The sequence below is a fragment of the Triticum dicoccoides genome, chromosome 7A, assembly GCF_002162155.2.
Source record: "Triticum dicoccoides isolate Atlit2015 ecotype Zavitan chromosome 7A, WEW_v2.0, whole genome shotgun sequence".
NCBI classification, from domain to species: Eukaryota; Viridiplantae; Streptophyta; class Magnoliopsida; order Poales; family Poaceae; genus Triticum; species Triticum dicoccoides.
This window is the reverse complement of record NC_041392.1, coordinates 47664882-47686901: the sequence shown is the minus strand read 5'-3', so window position 1 is coordinate 47686901 and position 22020 is coordinate 47664882. Positions and strand designations below refer to the sequence as shown.

The 22020-nt window shown below is 47.3% G+C and overlaps 1 protein-coding gene across 1 annotated transcript in view; it reads left to right on the top strand.

Moving 5' to 3' along the window:
- Positions 1-20483, top strand: part of LOC119333047 (putative ankyrin repeat protein RF_0381) — a 35278-nt gene extending 14795 nt beyond the window's left edge. The window contains exons 10-11 of the mRNA XM_037606081.1: positions 20287-20361; positions 20409-20483. Coding sequence (XP_037461978.1) covers positions 20287-20361; positions 20409-20483 — 150 coding nt within the window. The remainder of the gene's footprint in view (positions 1-20286; positions 20362-20408) is intronic.
- The last annotated feature ends 1537 nt before the right edge of the window (positions 20484-22020 follow it).

Genomic DNA, 22020 nt, shown 5'->3' with positions numbered 1-22020 from the left:
AGAAGTTGAAAATCAACTTGAAAAGAAAATTAAACGAGTCCGGTCAGATCGTGGTGGAGAGTACTTCTCGAGTGAGTTTGATTCCTTCTGTGCGGAACACGGCATTATTCATGAGAGGACGCCTCCCTATTCACCCCAGTCAAACGGGGTTGCCGAGCGGAAAAACCATACTCTAACTGATTTGGTTAACGCCATGTTAGATACATCGGGTTTATCCAAGGCATGGTGGGGGGAGGCTATATTGACAGCATGTCATGTCCTGAATAAAGTTCCGACAAAGGATAGTGAGATCACTCCCTATGAGAAATGGGCAAAGAGAAGGACGACACTCTCGTACTTGCGCACTTGGGGCTGTTTGGCGAAAGTCAATGTGCCGATCCCCAAAAAGCGTAAGCTTGGACATAAGACCGTGGACTGCATTAATTTGGGCTACGCTAAGAACAGCGTTGGCTATAGATTTCTAGTAGTGAAATCTGAGGTACCTGACCAGAAGATCGGTACAATTATGGAGTCTAAGGATGCTACATTCTTTGAGGATATTTTTCCTATGAGAGATATGCAAAGCACTTCTAGACAGGAATCTGAGGAGACTCCTGAACCTGCCATCCCTATGGAATATTATGAACAAACACATGATGAAAATCCTGAGGAGGATGACGAGGAAACCCTTGGTAGGGGCAAGAGACAAAGGACTGCAAAGACCTTTGGTGATGATTTCTTCGTGTACCTCGTGGATGATACTCCCACTTCTATTTCAGAAGCGTATGCCTCTCTAGAAGCTGACTACTGGAAGGATGCGGTCCGTAGCGAGATGGATTCCATCATGGCTAACGGGACATGGGAGATCACTGACCGTCCCTATGGTTGCAAACCAATGGGATGTAAGTGGGTGTTCAAAAAGAAGCTTAGGCCCGATGGTACGATTGAAAAGTACAAGGCTAGGCTTGTGGCCAAGGGCTATGACCAGCAAGAAGAGGAAGATTTCTTTGATACCTATTCACCTGTGGCTAGACTGACCACCATTCGAGTATTACTCTCGTTGGCGGCCTCACATGGTCTTCTCGTCCATCAGATGGATGTTAAGACGGCTTTTCTAAATGGAGAGCTAAAGGAGGAAATCTACATACAACAGCCTGATGGCTTTGTGATAGATGGTCAGGAAAGAAAGGTGTGTAGGTTGATAAAATCTTTATATGGCCTGAAACAAGCACCTAAGCAATGGCATGATAAGTTTAATACAACTCTGACATCTGTTGGTTTCGTTGTTAATGAGGCTGACAAATGTGTATACTATCGCCATGGTGGGGGCGAAGGAGTTATGCTGTGCTTGTATGTTGATGACATACTGATATTCGGAACAAACCTCAAAGTCATTGAGGAGGTCAAATCGTTTCTATCTTAGAACTTTGAGATGAAAGACCTTGGTGTGGCTGATGTTATCTTGAACATCAAGCTACTGAGAGATAATGAGGGTGGGATCACACTTCTGCAATCCAATTACGTTGAGAAGGTGTTGAGTCGTTTTGATATTTGGACTGCACACCATCTCAAACACCATATGATCCTAGCGTATTGATTCGAAAGTCCAAAGGCATGGCTAAAGATCAATTGAGATACTCTCAAATCATTGGTTCACTGATGTACCTAGCGAGCGCAACGAGGCTTGATATCGCGTTTGCTGTGAGCAAACTGAGCCGGTTTGTTTCCAAACCGGGTGATGTACATTGGCATGCTGTTGAGAGAGTTATGCGCTATCTGAAAGGTACTATTAACTATGGACTTCACTATACCGGATACCCGTCGGTACTTGAAGGGTATAGTAATGCGAATTGGATCTCTGATGCTGATGAGATGAAGGCCACAACTGGGTATATGTTTACTCTTGGAGGTGGCGCTGTTTCCTGGAAGTCTTGCAAGCAAACGATCTTAACGAGATCGACAATGGAAGCAGAATTAACGGCATTAGACACATCTGGTGTTGAAGCGAGATGGCTTCGAGATCTTTTGATGGACTTGCCATTGGTTGATAAACCGGTTCCGGCTATCCTTATGAACTGTGACAATCAGACTGTCATCACCAAGGTGAAGAGTTCAAAGGACAACATGAAGTCCACCAAACACATAAGAATGAGATTAAAAGCTGTCAGAAAATTAAGAAACTCCGGAGTGATAGCGTTGGACTATGTCCATACGGCTAAGAATCTGGCAGATCCCTTTACAAAAGGGCTATCACGTGTTGTGATAGATAATGCATCGAGGGAGATGGGTATGAGACCCACATGAGTTGCCATGGTGGTAACCCAACCTATGTGATCGGAGATCCCGTGAACTAGGACCTGGGAAAACAAGCCAGTGGTGAACTGAGGAGAGTAACTATACTAACCCACTCCGTTGGAGATGCAATACTCTCGATAATGTATGGTAGGATGACTACGGTCTCAATGTGTTCCAAAGCTTATAAAAGCAAGATGCTATCCTACAGAGCGATCTTTGGAGGAACACACCTATATGAGCCCGACTGCTGGTCACAGTCTATGAGATTGGGGTGATCTCTAGTAAGCTCATGAATAGGCCAGGAGTGTGACTTATATGCTCCACCCGAGGGGTCAGCCTTCGGCAGCCTAGTACTAGTAAGACATGTGGTGAAACTTCTTTACGCCAAACTGACAATTCAAGGCATAGTCCATTGTTTAGTTGTGAAGGAGTGTAGCCACTTGTTCTAGGTGAAGTTCAACCTTAACAGGTCTTCACTGAAACACTGGTATATCGAAACAGCAATTGGAACAGAGGACACAATGGGCCCTCGAGATCTGGTGGGGGATTGCTGAAATCTGAGATGGGCTCTAGGCCCATATTGCAATTTCTGAAAAATCTCTAAGGGCCCATGTGGGTTATATGGCACTAGGTGTGGTGGGAAGTTTAGTCCCACCCCGGAAGTGGAAGGAGAGTTGGAGTGGTTTATAAGGGTTTCTCTTCTACATGCTATTGGAGCTTGAGAAGAGAAGAGGCCCTCGCGCACTCCTCCTCCGCCGCCCGCCTCGCCACGCCACGCCTCGTTACGATGCGCCGCGTGTTGTGGGATTGAGCCGAGCCGAGATCACACCTACGCTTTTATTTTTGCCAGTCACTAACGGAGATTTTTCTGACAGCTGGGCCACGATCTGAGACGTCGGATTGTGGGCTGTCACGGACTCGGACGTGGGTCGAGCCCACGTCTCTCCACGCGGCTGCGCCTATAAGTATGCGGTGTCTCCTAACCCTAGCCGCCACGAACAGAACACATCTGCTCAAGCGCACGCCCACCGTCGTTCCATTGCTGCTGCTGCCGCCGGTGACTCCATCCCGTCCGCCGCGTACACGGTCGACGGGAGAGCAGGTCTCCGAAACCACGCCCTTCTGGTTCCTGTACGGGGTGAGGGGCGAATAGGTTTTTGAGCAGCGATTACGCGACTGCTCGCTTCCGATCGTATACTTCCTCTACGTCCGCGTCTCCTTCATCATCACCATGTCCACCGACGCCGACCGTGCCGCCGCCGAGAAAGTTGAAGCCGACAAGAAGGCCACCGAGGACGCCGCTGCTTCCACCAAAGCCGCGGCCTCTGCGTGGCCTACTGGAGGGTATAACTCGTTTATCCCGCTCCTGATTATTTTCATATTAGCAGTACTAGCAGTATGTGTAGATTTGTCTACTGTTTGCTTAGTACGTGCATGTTTAGATCAGAGTCAGTACGTCATCAACTTAGTCAATGCCATGCTAGTGATTTACTCATGGATTAATTTAATCGAGAAATTACCTATTTACTCAACAATCCAAAAACCTATTATGTGTAGGAATTTCTCGGCAAGTGGCTTTTCTGCTGCACCGAAACCGGATAAGTTTACCGGTACATACTTCAAGCGTTGGCAGACTAAGAGCACGTTATGGCTCACGGCTATGAACGTGTTCTGGGTCATCGGTGTCTCCACGGGAACGATTGCTCCTGAACAGGAGAAGGCGTTCAAGGAGGCTACCGTTGTGTTTCTCGGAGCAGTTCTTAGCGTGATCGGAGATAAACTGGTCGACGCATATTTACATGTGCATGTCGCCAAGGACTTGTGGGAGGCACTCGAATCTAAATTCGGGGCCGCCGATGCAGGGAGCGATATGTATATCATAGAGCAGTTCCACGATTACAAGATGGTTGAAAACCGTCCTGTATTGGAGCAGGCTCATGAGATAATATGCATTGTTAAGGAACTTGAGCTTCTCAAGTGCGAGTTACCGGGCAAGTTTGTCGCGGGCTGCATAATCGCTAAGCTCCCTAATTCCTGGAGGAACTTTGCCACCACTCTGAAACATCAGAGGCGTGAATTCTCTGTGGAGGATGTCATTGGCCATCTGAGTGTTGAGCAGAATTCGAGGGCAAAAGACTCGCATGGAAAAGGGGCCGAAGGGACTTCTGTTGCCAACATGGTGAACCAGAAGAACTTCAACTCCCACAAGCCCAAGGGAAAGAACGGTGTCCAACACAATACCGACTTTAAGAAGAAGGGTAGGAAGACCTTCAAGAATAACAAGAAGGACGAGGGCTGCTTTACTTGTGGTTCGGTTGAACATTGGGCCAACAAGTGCCCAAACAAGTACAAGAAGTCAGGACAGGACTCCAAGTCTGTCAACATGATTGTGGGCAACAATGAGAATGGTGCATCTGGGTACGGTAATTTATTTACTATTTTTTCAGTGTTTCAACCCAACGATTGGTGGGTGGACACAGGTGCAGGTGTTCATGTGTGTGCTGACATTTCATTGTTCACTTCTTACCAGGTCACAGGTCACGGGTCCGTATTGATGGGGAATGGCGCGAGTGCTTCTGTTCATGTTGTTGGCACGGTCGATCTGAAGTTTACTTCGGGAAGGATCGTGCAGCTGAAGAACGTGCAGCATGTCCCCGCCATCAAGAAGAACCTCGTTAGTGGATCCCTTCTATGTAGAGAAGGGTTTAAGTTGGTTTTCGAGTCTAATAAATTAGTTGTTACAAAATATGGACTCTTTGTTGGAAAAGGTTATGAGAGCGGAGGGATGTTCCGCCTTTCCCTCGCAGATTTTTGTAATAAAGTCATGAACCATATTCATTCGAATGTTAATGAATCTGAAGTTTGGCATTCACGTCTTTGTCACATTAGTTTTGGTGTTATGACGCGGCTAGCCAAGTTGGATTTAATCCCGAGTTTCACTTTAGCCAAAGGTTCTAAGTGCCTTTCATGTGTGTAAGCTCAGCAACCTCGCAAGCCTCATAAGGCCGCGGAGGAGAGACACCTGGCACCATTAGAACTCATACATTCTGATCTTTGCGAGATGAATGGTGTGTTGACTAAAGGTGGAAAGAGATACTTCATGACATTGATAGATGATTCCACTAGATATTGCTATGTGTATCTGTTAAATACTAAAGATGAGGCTCTACACTACTTTAAAATCTATAAGGCAGAAGTTGAAAATCAACTTGAAAAGAAAATTAAACGAGTCCGGTCAGATCGTGGTGGAGAGTACTTCTCGAGTGAGTTTGATTCCTTCTGTGCGGAACACGGCATTATTCATGAGAGGACGCCTCCCTATTCACCCCAGTCAAACGGGGTTGCCGAGCGGAAAAACCGTACTCTAACTGATTTGGTTAACGCCATGTTAGATACATCAGGTTTATCCAAGGCATGGTGGGGGGAGGCTATATTGACGACATGTCATGTCCTGAATAAAGTTCCGACAAAGGATAGTGAGATCACTCCCTATGAGAAATGGGCAAAGAGAAGGACGACACTCTCATACTTGCGCACTTGGGGCTGTTTGGCGAAAGTCAACATGCCGATCCCCAAAAAGCGTAAGCTTGGACAGAAGACCGTGGACTGCATTAATTTGGGCTATGCTAAGAACAGCGTTGGCTATAGATTTCTAGTAGTGAAATCTGAGGTACCTGACCAAAAGATCGGTACAATTATGGAGTCTAAGGATGCTACATTCTTTGAGGATATTTTTCCTATGAGAGATATGCAAAGCACTTCTAGACAGGAATCTGAGGAGACTCCTGAACCTGCCATCCCTATGGAATATTATGAACAAACACATGATGAAAATCCTGAGGAGGATGACGAGGAAACCCTTGGTAGGGGCAAGAGACAAAGGACTGCAAAGACCTTTGGTGATGATTTCTTCGTGTACCTCGTGGATGATACTTCCACTTCTATTTCAGAAGCGTATGCCTCTCCAGAAGCTGACTACTGGAAGGATGCGGTCCGTAGTAAGATTGATTCCATCATGGCTAACGGGACATGGGAGATCACTGACCGTCCCTATGGTTGCAAACCACTGGGATGTAAGTGGGTGTTCAAAAAGAAGCTTAGGCCCGATGGTACGATTGAAAAGTACAAGGCTAGGCTTGTGGCCAAGGGCTATGACCAGCAAGAAGAGGAAGATTTCTTTGATACCTATTCACCTGTGGCTAGACTGACCACCATTCGAGTATTACTCTCGTTGGTGGCCTCACATGGTCTTGTCGTCCATCAGATGGATGTTAAGACAGCTTTTCTAAATGGAGAGCTAAAGGAGGAAATCTACATGCAACAGCCTGATGGCTTTGTGATAGATGGTCAGGAAAGAAAGGTGTGTAGGTTGATAAAATCTTTATATGGCCTGAAACAAGCACCTAAGCAATGGCATGATAAGTTTAATACAACTCTGACATCTGTTGGTTTCGTTGTTAATGAGGCTGACAAATGTGTATACTATCGCCATGGTGGGGGCGAAGGAGTTATACTGTGCTTGTATGTTGATGACATACTGATATTCAGAACAAACCTCAAAGTCATTGAGGAGGTCAAATCGTTTCTATCTCAGAACTTTGAGATGAAAGACCTTGGTGTGGCTGATGTTATCTTGAACATCAAGCTACTGAGAGATAATGAGGGTGGGATCACACTTCTGCAATCCCATTACGTTGAGAAGGTGTTGAGTCATTTTGGATATTCGGACTGCACACCATCTCAAACACCATATGATCCTAGCGTATTGATTCGAAAGTCCAAAGGCATGGCTAAAGATCAATTGAGATACTCTCAAATCATTGGTTCACTGATGTACCTAGCGAGCGCAACGAGGCCTGTTATCGCGTTTGCTGTGAGCAAACTGAGCCGGTTTGTTTCCAAACCGGGTGATGTACATTGGCATGCTGTTGAGAGAGTTATGCGCTATCTGAAAGGTACTATGAACTATGGACTTCACTACACCGGATACCCGTCGGTACTTGAAGGGTATAGTGATGCGAATTGGATCTCTGATGCTGATGAGATGAAGGCCACAACTGGGTATATGTTTACTCTTGGAGGTGGCGCTGTTTCCTGGAAGTCTTGCAAGCAAACGATCTTAACGAGATCGACAATGGAAGCAGAGTTAACGGCATTAGACACATCTGGTGTTGAAGCGAGATGGCTTCGAGATCTTTTGATGGACTTGCCATTGGTTGATAAACCGGTTCCGGCTATCCTTATGAACTGTGACAATCAGACTGTCATCACCAAGGTGAAGAGTTCAAAGGACAACATGAAGTCCACCAAACACATAAGAATGAGATTAAAAGCTGTCAGAAAATTAAGAAACTCCGGAGTGATAGCGTTGGACTATGTCCATACGGCTAAGAATCTGGCAGATCCCTTTACAAAAGGGCTATCACGTGTTGTGATAGATAATGCATCGAGGGAGATGGGTATGAGACCCACATGAGTTGCCATGGTGGTAACCCAACCTATGTGATCGGAGATCCCGTGAACTAGGACCTGGGAAAACAAGCCAGTGGTGAACTGAGGAGAGTAACTATACTAACCCACTCCGTTGGAGATGCAATACTCTCGATACTGTATGGTAGGATGACTACGGTCTCAATGTGTTCCAAAGCTTATAAAAGCAAGATGCTATCCTACAGAGCGATCTTTGGAGGAACACACCTATATGAGCCCGACTGCTGGTCACAGTCTATGAGATTGGGGTGATCTCTAGTAAGCTCATGAATAGGCCAGGAGTGTGACTTATATGCTCCACCCGAGGGGTCAGCCTTCGGCAGCCTAGTACTAGTAAGACATGTAGTGAAACTTCTTTACGCCAAACTGACAATTCAAGGCATAGTCCATTGTTTAGTTGTGAAGGAGTGTAGCCACTTGTTCTAGGTGAAGTTCAACCTTAACAGGTCTTCACTGAAACACTGGTATATCGAAACAGCAATTGGAACAGAGGACACAATGGGCCCTCGAGATCTGGTGGGGGATTGCTGAAATCTGAGATGGGCTCTAGGCCCATATTGCAATTTCTGAAAAATCTCTAAGGGCCCATGTGGGTTATATGGCACTAGGTGTGGTGGGAAGTTTAGTCCCACCCCGGAAGTGGAAGGAGAGTTGGAGTGGTTTATAAGGGTTTCTCTTCTACATGCTATTGGAGCTTGAGAAGAGAAGAGGCCCTCGCGCACTCCTCCTCCGCCGCCCGCCTCGCCACGCCACGCCTCGTTACGACGCGCCGCGTGTTGCGGGATTGAGCCGAGCCGAGCTCACACCTACGCTTTTATTTTTGCCAGTCACTAACGGAGATTTTTCTGACAGCTGGGCCACGATCTGAGACGTCGGATTGTGGGCTGTCACGGACTCGGACGTGGGTCGAGCCCACGTCTCTCCACGCGGCTGCGCCTATAAGTATGCGGTGTCTCCTAACCCTAGCCGCCACGAACAGAACACATCTGCTCAAGCGCACGCCCACCATCGTTCCATTGCTGCTGCTGCCGCCGGTGACTCCATCCCGTCCGCCGCGTACACGGTCGACGGGAGAGCAGGTCTCCGAAACCACGCCCTTCTGGTTCCTGTACGGGGTGAGGGGCGAATAGGTTTTTGAGCAGCGATTACGCGACTGCTCGCTTCCGATCGTATACTTCCTCTACGTCCGCGTCTCCTTCATCATCACCATGTCCACCGACGCCGACCGTGCCGCCGCCGAGAAAGTTGAAGCCGACAAGAAGGCCACCGAGGACGCCGCTGCTTCCACCAAAGCCGCGGCCTCTGCGTGGCCTACTGGAGGGTATAACTCGTTTATCCCGCTCCTGATTATTTTCATATTAGCAGTACTAGCAGTATGTGTAGATTTGTCTACTGTTTGCTTAGTACGTGCATGTTTAGATCAGAGTCAGTACGTCATCAACTTAGTCAATGCCATGCTAGTGATTTACTCATGGATTAATTTAATCGAGAAATTACCTATTTACTCAACAATCCAAAAACCTATTATGTGTAGGAATTTCTCGGCAAGTGGATTTTCTGCTGCACCGAAACCGGATAAGTTTACCGGTACATACTTCAAGCGTTGGCAGACTAAGAGCACGTTATGGCTCACGGCTATGAACGTGTTCTGGGTCATCGGTGTCTCCACGGGAACGATTGCTCCTGAACAGGAGAAGGCGTTCAAGGAGGCTACCGTTGTGTTTCTCGGAGCAGTTCTTAGCGTGATCGGAGATAAACTGGTCGACGCATATTTACATGTGCATGTCGCCAAGGACTTGTGGGAGGCGCTCGAATCTAAATTCGGGGCCGCCGATGCAGGGAGCGAGATGTATATCATAGAGCAGTTCCACGATTACAAGATGGTTGAAAACCGTCCTGTATTGGAGCAGGATCATGAGATAATATGCATTGTTAAGGAACTTGAGCTTCTCAAGTGCGAGTTACCGGGCAAGTTTGTCGCGGGCTGCATAATCGCTAAGCTCCCTAATTCCTGGAGGAACTTTTCCACCACTCTGAAACATCAGAGGCGTGAACTCTCTATGGAGGATGTCATTGGCCATCTGAGTGTTGAGCAGAATTCGAGGGCAAAAGACTCGCACGGAAAAGGGGCCGAAGGGACTTCTGTTGCCAACATGGTGAACCAGAAGAACTTCAACTCCCACAAGCCCAAGGGAAAGAACAGTGTCCAACACAATACCGACTTTAAGAAGAAGGGTAAGAAGACCTTCAAGAAGAACAAGAAGGACGAGGGCTGCTTTACTTGTGGTTCGGTTGAACATTGGGCCAACAAGTGCCCAAACAAGTACAAGAACTCAGGACAGGACTCCAAGTCTGTCAACATGATTGTGGGCAACAATGAGAATGGTGCATCTGGGTACAGTAATTTATTAACTGTTTTTTTCAGTGTTTCAACCCAACGATTGGTGGGTGGACACAGGTGCAGGTGTTCATGTGTGTGCTGACATTTCATTGTTCACTTCTTACCAGGTCACAGGTCACGGGTCCGTATTGATGGGGAATGGCGCGAGTGCTTCTGTTCATGGTGTTGGCACGGTCGATCTGAAGTTTACTTCGGGAAGGATCGTGCAGCTGAAGAACGTGCAGCGTGTCCCCGCCAACAAGAAGAACCTCGTTAGTGGCTCCCTTCTATGTAGAGAAGGGTTTAAGTTGGTTTTCGAGTCTAATAAATTAGTTGTTACAAAATATGGACTCTTTGTTGGAAAAGGTTATGAGAGCGGAGAGATGTTCCGCCTTTCCCTCGCAGATTTTTGTAATAAAGTCGTGAACCATATTCATTCGAATGTTAATGAATCTGAAGTTTGGCATTCACGTCTTTATCACAAGTTTTGGTGTTATGACGCGGCTAGCCAAGTTGGATTTAATCCCGAGTTTCACTTTAGCCAAAGGTTCTAAGTGCCTTTCATGTGTGCAAGCTAAGCAACCTCGCAAGCCTCATAAGGCCGCGGAGGAGAGACACCTGGCACCATTAGAACTCATACATTCTGATCTTTGTGAGATGAATGGTGTGTTGACTAAAGGTGGAAAGAGATACTTCATGACATTGATAGATGATTCCACTAGATATTGCTATGTGTATCTGTTAAATACTAAAGATGAGGCTCTACACTACTTTAAAATCTATAAGGCATAAGTTGAAAATATACTTTAAAAGAAAATTAAACGGGTCCGGTCAGATCGTGGTGGAGAGTACTTCTCGAGTGAGTTTGATTCCTTCTGTGCGGAACACAGCATTATTCATGAGAGGACGCCTCCCTATTCACCCCAGTCAAACGGGGTTGCCGAGCGGAAAAACCGTACTCTAACTGATTTGGTTAACGCCATGTTAGATACATCGGGTTTATCCAAGGCATGGTGGGGGGAGGCTATATTGACGGCATGTCATGTCCTGAATAAAGTTCCGACAAAGGATAGTGAGATCACTCCCTATGAGAAATGGGCAAAGAGAAGGACGACGCTCTCGTACTTGCGAACTTGGGGCTGTTTGGCGAAAGTCAACGTGCCGATCCCCAAAAAGCGTAAGCTTGGACATAAGACCGTGGACTGCATTAATTTGGGCTACGCTAAGAACAGCGTTGGCTATAGATTTCTAGTAGTGAAATCTGAGGTACCTGACCAGAAGATCGGTACAATTATGGAGTCTAAGGATGCTACATTCTTTGAGGATATTTTTCCTATGAGAGATATGCACATCACTTCTAGACAGGAATCTGAGGAGACTCCTGAACCTGCCATCCCTATGGAATATTATGAACAAACACATGATGAAAATCCTGAGGAGGATGACGAGGAAACCCTTGGTAGGGGCAAGAGACAAAGGACTGCAAAGACCTTTGGTGATGATTTCTTCGTGTACCTCGTGGATGATACTCCCACTTCTATTTCAGAAGCGTATGCCTCTCCAGAAGCTGACTACTGGAAGGATGCGGTCCGTAGCGAGATGGATTCCATCATGGCTAACGGGACATGGGAGATCACTGACCGTCCCTATGGTTGCAAACCACTGTGATGTAAGTGGGTGTTCAAAAAGAAGCTTAGGCCCGATGGTACGATTGAAAAGTACAAGGCTAGGCTTGTGGCCAGGGCTATGACCAGCAAGAAGAGGAAGATTTCTTTGATACCTATTCACCTGTGGCTAGACTGACCACCATTCGAGTATTACTCTCGTTGGTGGCCTCACATGGTCTTCTCGTCCATCAGATGGATGTTAAGACGGCTTTTCTAAATGGAGAGCTAAAGGAGGAAATCTACATGCAACAGCCTGATGGCTTTGTGATAGATGGTCAGGAAAGAAAGGTGTGTAGGTTGATAAAATCTTTATATGGCCTGAAACAAGCACCTAACTAATGGCATGATAAGTTTAATACAACTCTGACATCTGTTGGTTTTGTTGTTAATGAGGCTGACAAATGTGTATACTATCGCCATGGTGGGGGCGAAGGAGTTATACTGTGCTTGTATGTCGATGACATACTGATATTCGGAACAAACCTCAAAGTCATTGAGGAGGTCAAATCGTTTCTATCTCAGAACTTTGAGATGAAAGACCTTGGTGTGGCTGATGTTATCTTGAACAGCAAGCTACTGAGAGATAATGAGGGTGGGATCACACTTCTGCAATCCCATTACGTTGAGAAGGTGTTGAGTCGTTTTGGATATTCGGACTGCACACCATCTCAAACACCATATGATCCTAGCGTATTGATTCGAAAGTCCAAAGGCATGGCTAAAGATCAATTGAGATACTCTCAAATCATTGGCTCACTGATGTACCTAGCGAGCGCAACGAGGCCTGATATCGCGTTTGCTGTGAGAAAACTGAGCTGATTTGTTTCCAAACCGGGTGATGTACATTGGCATGCTGTTGAGAGAGTTATGCGCTATCTGAAAGGTACTATGAACTATGGACTTCACTATACCGGATACCCGTCGGTACTTGAAGGGTATAGTGATGCGAATTGGATCTCTGATGCTGATGAGATGAAGGCCACAACTGGGTATATGTTTACTCTTGGAGGTGGCGCTGTTTCCTGGAAGTCTTGCAAGCAAACGATCTTAACGAGATCGACAATGGAAGCAGAATTAACAGCATTAGACACATCTGGTGTTGAAGCGAGATGGCTTCGAGATCTTTTGATGGACTTGCCATTGGTTGATAAACCGGTTCCGGCTATCCTTATGAACTGTGACAATCAGACTGTCATCACCAAGGTGAAGAGTTCAAAGGACAACATGAAGTCCACCAAACACATAAGAATGAGATTAAAAGCTGTCAGAAAATTAAGAAACTCCGGAGTGATAGCGTTGGACTATGTCCATACGGCTAAGAATCTGGCAGATCCCTTTACAAAAGGGCTATCACGTGTTGTGATAGATAATGCATCGAGGGAGATGGGTATGAGACCCACATGAGTTGCCATGGTGGTAACCCAACCTATGTGATCGGAGATCCCGTGAACTAGGACCTGGGAAAACAAGCCAGTGGTGAACTGAGGAGAGTAACTATACTAACCCACTCCGTTGGAGATGCAATACTCTCGATACTGTATGGTAGGATGACTACGGTCTCAATGTGTTCCAAAGCTTATAAAAGCAAGATGCTATCCTACAGAGCGATCTTTGGAGGAACACACCTATATGAGCCCGACTGCTGGTCACAGTCTATGAGATTGGGGTGATCTCTAGTAAGCTCATGAATAGGCCAGGAGTGTGACTTATATGCTCCACCCAAGGGGTCAGCCTTCGGCAGCCTAGTACTAGTAAGACATGTAGTGAAACTTCTTTACGCCAAACTGACAATTCAAGGCATAGTCCATTGTTCAGTTGTGAAGGAGTGTAGCCACTTGTTCTAGGTGAAGTTCAACCTTAACAGGTCTTCACTGAAACACTGGTATATCGAAACAACAATTGGAACAGAGGACACAATGGGCCCTCGAGATCTGGTGGGGGATTGCTGAAATCTGAGATGGGCTCTAGGCCCATATTGCAATTTCTGAAAAATCTCTAAGGGCCCATGTGGGTTATATGGCACTAGGTGTGGTGGGAAGTTTAGTCCCACCCCGGAAGTGGAAGGAGAGTTGGAGTGGTTTATAAGGGTTTCTCTTCTACATGCTATTGGAGCTTGAGAAGAAAAGAGGCCCTCGCGCACTCCTCCTCCGCCGCCCGCCTCGCCACGCCACGCCTCGTCACGACGCGCCGCGTGTTGCGGGATTGAGCCGAGCCGAGCTCACACCTACGCGCTTATTTTTGCCAGTCACTAACGGAGAGTTTTCTGACAGCTGGGCCACGATCTGAGACGTCGGATTGTGGGCTGTCACGGACTCGGACGTGGGTTGAGCCCACGTCTCTCCACGCGGCTGCGCCTATAAGTATGCGGTGTCTCCTAACCCTAGCCGCCACGAACAGATCACATCTGCTCACGCGCACGCCCACCGTCGTTCCTTTGCTGCTGCTGCCGCCGGTGACTCCATCCCGTCCGCCGCGTACACGGTCGACGGAGAGCAGGTCTCCGAAACCACGCCCTTCTGGTTCCTGTACGGGGTGAGGGGCGAATAGGTTTTTGGGCAGCGATTACGCGATTGCTCGCTTCCGATCGTCTACTTCCTCTACGTCCGCGTCTCCTTCATCATCACCATGTCCACCGACGCCGACCGTGCCGCCGCCGAGAAAGCTGAAGCCGACAAGAAGGCCGCCGAGGACGCCGCTGCTGCCACCAAAGCCGCGGCCTCTGCGTGGCCTACTGGAGGGTATAACTCGTTTATCCCGCTCCTGATTATTTTCATATTAGCAGTACTAGCAGTATGTGTAGATTTGTCTAATGTTTGCTTAGTACGTGCATGTTTAGATCAGAGTCAGTACGTCATCAACTTAGTCAATGCCATGCTAGTGATTTACTCATGGATTAATTTAATCGAGAAATTGCCTATTTACTCAACAATCCAAAAACCTATTATGTGTAGGAATTTCACGGCAAGTGTCTTTGCCGCTACACTGAAACCGGATAAGTTTACCGGTACATACTTCAAGCGTTGGCAGACTAAGACCACGTTATGGCTCACGGCTATGAACGTGTTCTGGGTCACCGGTGTCTCCACGGGAACGATTGCTCCTGAACAGGAGAAGGCGTTCAAGGAGGCTACTGTTGTGTTTCTCGGAGCAGTTCTTACCGTGATCGGAGATAAACTGGTCGACACATATTTACATGTGCATGTCGCCAAGGACTTGTGGGAGGCGCTCGAATCTAAATTCGGGGCCGCCGATGCAGGGAGCGAGATGTATATTATAGAGCAGTTCCACGATTACAAGATGGTTGAAAACCGTCCTGTATTGGAGCAGGCTCATGAGATAATATGCATTGTTAAGGAACTTGAGCTTCTCAAGTGCGAGTTACCGGGCAAGTTTGTCGCGGTTTGCATAATCGCTAGGCTCCCTAATTCCTGGAGGAACTTTGCCACCACTCTAAAACATCAGAGGCGTGAATTCTCTGTGGAGGATGTCATTGGCTATCTGAGTGTTGAGCAGAATTCGAGGGCAAAAGACTCGCACGGAAAAGGGGCCGAAGGGACTTCTGTTGCCAACATGGTGAACCAGAAGAACTTCAACTCCCACAAGCCCAAGGGAAAGAACGGTGTCCAACACAATACCGACTTTAAGAAGAAGGGTAAGAAGACCTTCAAGAAGAACAAGAAGGACGAGGGCTGCTTTACTTGTGGTTCGGTTGAACATTGGGCCAACAAGTGCCCAAACAAGTACAAGAAGTCAGGACAGGACTCCAAGTCTGTCAACATGATTGTGGGCAACAATGAGAATGGTGCATCTGGGTACGGTAATTTATTTACTGTTTTTTCAGTGTTTCAACCCAACGATTGGTGGGTGGACACAGGTGCAGGTGTTCTAGTGTGTGCTGACATTTCATTGTTCACTTCTTACCAGGTCACAGGTCACGGGTCCGTATTGATGGGGAATGGCGTGAGTGCTTCTGTTCATGGTGTTGGCACGGTCGATCTGAAGTTTACTTCGGGAAGGATCGTGCAGCTGAAGAACATGCAGCATGTCCCCGCCATCAAGAAGAACCTCGTTAGTGGCTCCCTTCTATGTAGAGAAGGGTTTAAGTTGGTTTTCGAGTCTAATAAATTAGTTGTTACAAAATATGGACTCTTTGTTGGAAAAGGTTATGAGAGCGGAGGGATGTTCCGCCTTTCCCTCGCAGATTTTTGTAATAAAGTCGTGAACCATATTCATTCGAATATTAATGAATCTGAAGTTTGGCATTCACGTCTTTGTCACATTAGTTTTGGTGTTATGACGCGGCTAGCCAAGTTGGATTTAATCCCGAGTTTCACTTTAGCCAAAGGTTCTAAGTGCCTTTCATGTGTGCAAGCTAAGCAACCTCGCAAGCCTCATAAGGCCGCGGAGGAGAGACACCTGGCACCATTAGAACTCATACATTTTGATCTTTGCGAGATGAATGGTGTGTTGACTAAAGGTGGAAAGAGATACTTCATGACATTGATAGATGATTCCACTAGATATTGCTATGTGTATCTGTTAAATACTAAAGATGAGGCTCTACACTACTTTAAAATCTATAAGGCAGAAGTTGAAAATCAACTTGAAAAGAAAATTAAACGAGTCCGGTCAGATCGTGGTGGAGAGTACTTCTCGAGTGAGTTTGATTCCTTCTGTGCGGAACACAGCATTATTCATGAGAGGACGCCTCCCTATTCACCCCAGTCAAACGGGGTTGCCGAGTGGAAAACCCGTACTCTAACTGATTTGGTTAACGCCATGTTAGATACATCGGGTTTATCCAAGGCATGGTGGGGGGAGGCTATATTGACGGCATGTCATGTCCTGAATAAAGTTCCGACAAAGGATAGTGAGATCACTCCCTATGAGAAATGGGCAAAGAGAAGGACGACACTCTCGTACTTGCGCACTTGGGGCTGTTTGGCGAAAGTCAACGTGCCGATCCCCAATAAGCGTAAGCTTGGACATAAGACCGTGGACTGCATTAATTTGGGCTACGCTAAGAACAGCGTTGGCTATAGATTTCTAGTAGTGAAATCTGAGGTACCTGACCAGAAGATCGGTACAATTATGGAGTCTAAGGATGCTACATTCTTTGAGGATATTTTTCCTATGAGAGATATGCAAAGCACTTCTAGACAGGAATCTGAGGAGACTCCTGAACCTGCCATCCCTATGGAATATTATGAACAAACGCATGATGAAAATCCCGAGGAGGATGACGAGGAAACCCTTGGTAGGGGCAAGAGACAAAGGACTGCAAAGACCTTTGGTGATGATTTCTTCGTGTACCTCGTGGATGATACTCCCACTTCTATTTCAGAAGCGTATGCCTCTCCAGAAGCTGACTACTGGAAGGATGCGGTCCGTAGCGAGATGGATTCCATCATGGCTAACGGGACATGGGAGATCACTGACCGTCCCTATGGTTGCAAACCACTGGGATGTAAGTGGGTGTTCAAAAAGAAGCTTAGGCCCGATGGTACGATTGAAAAGTACAAGGCTAGGCTTGTGGCCAAGGGCTATGACCAGCAAGAAGAGGAAGATTTCTTTGATACCTATTCACCTGTGGCTAGATTGACCACCGTTCGAGTATTACTCTCGTTGGCGGCCTCACATGGTCTTCTCGTCCATCAGATGGATGTTAAGACGGCTTTTCTAAATGGAGAGCTAAAGGAGGAAATCTACATGCAATAGCCTGATGGCTTTGTGATAGATGATCAGGAAAGAAAGGTGGGTAGGTTGATAAAATCTTTATATGGCCTGAAACAAGCACCTAAGCAATGGCATGATAAGTTTAATACAACTCTGACATTTGTTGGTTTCGTTGTTAACGAGGCTGACAAATGTGTATACTATCGCCATTGTGGGAGCGAAGGAGTTATACTGTGCTTGTATGTTGATGACATACTGATATTCGGAACAAACCTCAAAGTCATTGAGGAGGTCAAATCGTTTCTATCTCAGAACTTTGAGATGAAAGACCTTGGTGTGGCTGATGTTATGTTAAACATCAAGCTACTGAGAGATAATGAGGGTGGGATCACACTTCTGCAATCCCATTACGTTGAGAAGGTGTTGAGTCGTTTTGGATATTCGGACTGCACACCATCTCAAACACCATATGATCCTAGCGTATTGATTCGAAAGTCCAAAGGCATGGCTAAAGATCAATTGAGATACTCTCAAATCATTGGCTCACTGATGTACCTAGCGAGCGCAACGAGGCCTGATATTGCGTTTGCTGTGAGCAAACTGAGCCGGTTTGTTTCCAAACCGGGTGATGTACATTGGCATGCTGTTGAGAGAGTTATGCTCTATCTGAAAGGTACTATGAACTATGGACTTCACTATACCGGATACCCGTCGGTACTTGAAGGGTATAGTGATGCGAATTGGATCTCTGATGCTGATGAGATGAAGGCCACAACTGGGTATATGTTTACTCTTGGAGGTGGCGCTGTTTCCTGGAAGTCTTGCAAGCAAACGATCTTAACGAGATCGACAATGGAAGCAGAATTAACGGCATTAGACACGTCTGGTGTTGAAGCGAGATGGCTTCGAGATCTTTTGATGGACTTGCCATTGGTTGATAAACCGGTTCCGGCTATCCTTATGAACTGTGACAATCAGACTGTCATCACCAAGGTGAAGAGTTCAAAGGACAACATGAAGTCCACCAAACACATAAGAATGAGATTAAAAGCTGTCAGAAAATTAAGAAACTCCGGAGTGATAGCGTTGGACTATGTCCATACGGCTAAGAATCTGGCAGATCCCTTTACAAAAGGGCTATCACGTGTTGTGATAGATAATGCATCGAGGGAGATGGGTATGAGACCCACATGAGTTGCCATGGTGGTAACCCAACCTATGTGATCGGAGATCCCGTGAACTAGGACCTGGGAAAACAAGCCAGTGGTGAACTGAGGAGAGTAACTATACTAACCCACTCCGTTGGAGATGCAATACTCTCGATACTGTATGGTAGGATGACTACGGTCTCAATGTGTTCCAAAGCTTATAAAAGCAAGATGCTATCCTACAGAGCGATCTTTGGAGGAACACACCTATATGAGCCCGACTGCTGGTCACAGTCTATGAGATTGGGGTGATCTCTAGTAAGCTCATGAATAGGCCAGGAGTGTGACTTATATGCTCCACCCGAGGGGTCAGCCTTCGGCAGCCTAGTACTAGTAAGACATGTAGTGAAACTTCTTTACGCCAAACTGACAATTCAAGGCATAGTCCATTGTTCAGTTGTGAAGGAGTGTAGCCACTTGTTCTAGGTGAAGTTCAACCTTAACAGGTCTTCACTGAAACACTGGTATATCGAAACAGCAATTGGAACAGAGGACACAATGGGCCCTCGAGATCTGGTGGGGGATTGCTGAAATCTGAGATGGGCTCTAGGCCCATACTGCAATTTCTGAAAAATCTCTAAGGGCCCATGTGGGTTATATGGCACTAGGTGTGGTGGGAAGTTTAGTCCCACCCCGGAAGTGGAAGGAGAGTTGGAGTGGTTTATAAGGGTTTCTCTTCTACATGCTATTTGAGCTTGAGAAGAGAAGAGGCCCTCGCGCACTCCTCCTCCGCCGCCTGCCTCGCCACGCCACGCCTCGTCAGGACGCGCCGCGGGTTGCGGGATTGAGCCGAGCCAAGCTCACACCTACGCGCTTATTTTTGCCAGTCACTAACGGAGAGTTTTCTGACAGCTGGGCCACGATCTGAGACGTCGGATTGTGGGCTGTCACGGACTCGGACGTGGGTCGAGCCCACGTCTCTCCACGCGGCTGCGCCTATAAGTATGCGGTCTCTTCTAACCCTAGCCGCCACGAACAGATCACATCTGCTCACGCGCACGCCCACCGTCGTTCCTTTGCTGCTGCTGCCGCCGGTGACTCCATCCCGTCCGCCGCGTACACGGTCGACGGGAGAGCAGGTCTCCGAAACTACGCCCTTCTGGTTCCTGTACGGGGTGAGGGGCGAATAGGTTTTTGGGCAGCGATTACGCGACTGCTCGCTTCCGATCGTCTACTTCCTCTACGTCCGCGTCTCCTTCATCATCACCATGTCCACCGACGCCGACCGTGCCGCCGCCGAGAAAGCTGAAGCCGACAAGAAGGCCGCCGAGGACGCCGCTGCTGCCACCAAAGCCGCGGCCTCTGCGTGGCCTACTGGAGGGTATAACTCGTTTATCCCGCTCCTGATTATTTTCATATTAGCAGTACTAGCAGTATGTTTAGATTTGTCTACTGTTTGCTTAGTACGTGCATGTTTAGATCAGAGTCAGTACGTCATCAACTTAGTCAATGTCATACTAGTGATTTACTCATGGATTAATTTAATCGAGAAATTGCCTATTTACTCAACAACTTCTATCCTCGCAGTCGAACTCATCCTCTCCACTTGTATATACCTCTGGTGGTACTGATATTGTCTCACCGTGCGCAGAACTACGAGGGCGCCGCTGACGCGTTCTGGGAGGCGCTGCAGCTTGACCCTAACGACGCGTTTGGTTGGACGCAGGTAACGTATTCAATACTGTAATGAGAATATGCTGTATTAGATCACAGACTGAGCGATTACACGATGTGTTTGGTTCAAGCAACGGAAAAGGAAACCGTGGTCTGCCCCCGGCGGTCTTGTAGAAGATGCTCGGCTGCTGGGGATGACTTGCGGCCAAATCAGAGAGCGCTAGCTGTTCATGGTGGCGCCACTGCTCACGGTAGAGAAAGGAAATCGGCCACGCTGCTGCCCGTGGCGGATATCAGCGGCGCTGCTCACGGCAGAGGGAGATCGCTGGCGCGCTGCTTACGGCGATGACTCACGGCGGCAAATGGAGATCCGGTGTTGTTTTTGAAGGGGAGGAAAATCTCCGGTCCTGCAGGCTGCTACTCGATCGGTGCTCGTGGTGAAGAAAAGATCGCGCAAGCAGAGAATAGAGAGATGGGATCGATACCGGACGAACGGCGTTATTCCATACCACAGGGTATCTGCTGTTTTTGCTTTTATGAAGAACCTTTTCCGATTACAGGGGACCCGAAACCGGTCTGACTCAAACAAACACAGGTAACGTATTCCTAAGCCGGTGTAATCGGAAGACGGCGGAAAAATCATCAACCAAACGCGTCGTAAGAATGAAGAGATTAAGGAAGCGCTGAGGTAACGATGACATTGCTTGCCTTGGGTTATTATCACCATGATCGATTGAATCCATCATCTGTGGTTGGAGATGTAGTTTCGATGCCTTTCGGAAGTTTTGATCTCTGACTTGCTTGCAGGAAGGCCGAGAAGGCTATGGAGTAGCCGCAGCGCGTGTAAGATATGCAACTGCCGGTACAGGGTCGCTTCCGAGGGAAGGAAGATCGAAGAACTCCCTGCCCTGGTTCTTCTCACATCTCTGCAACTACCCTGCTGTGTATCCCTGCGCCGGAATTACCGGGTGCTACGTACCCTACTAACAGTAATAGCTACCGTTGCTCGTGGATGTGTTGCGCTGACGAGGCAGCCGGTTTCAAACTCTGCTCGATCAGAGGCCCTGATTTCGTCGGCAGTTGCAGGGGTGAGACCTCGTTCTCTGTGACAGCATTATCTTAGGTGGGTGATGTGTTGTGTTGTACATATGGCTTAATAGATAGACTGATGCCATGCTATGTGACGGGCGCTTGAACATTTCTCTGCATTTTGTGACAATGATGGTGACCGGCCAGGTGAAAAACCCATAGCTAGTGCTAACAGGCGCTGCATTCTGTTATTTTTTCGCCCCAATGAAATGTAGAGGTTGGTGATAGTCGGACGGGGGTAAATAGGAAATTAGAGTTATGAAGACAAACCTTGGAATCAAAAGGGTTTAGGCTTAGTAGAACTAAAACCGAGTACATGCTGTACGGTTTCAGTACTACTAAGTGTGAGGAGGAGGAAGTTAGCCTTGATGGCCAGGTGGTACCTTAGAAGGACACCTTTCGATATTTGCTGCAGGAGGATGGGGGTATTGATGAAGATGTGAACCATCGAATCAAAGCCGGATGGATGAAGTGTCGCCAAGCTTCTGGCATCCTCTGTGACAAGGGAGTGCCATAAAAGCTAAAAAAGGCAAGTTTTATAGGATGACGGTTCGACCTGCAATGTTGTATGGCGCTGAGTGTTGGCCAACTAAAAGGCGACATGTTCAACAGTTAGGTGTGG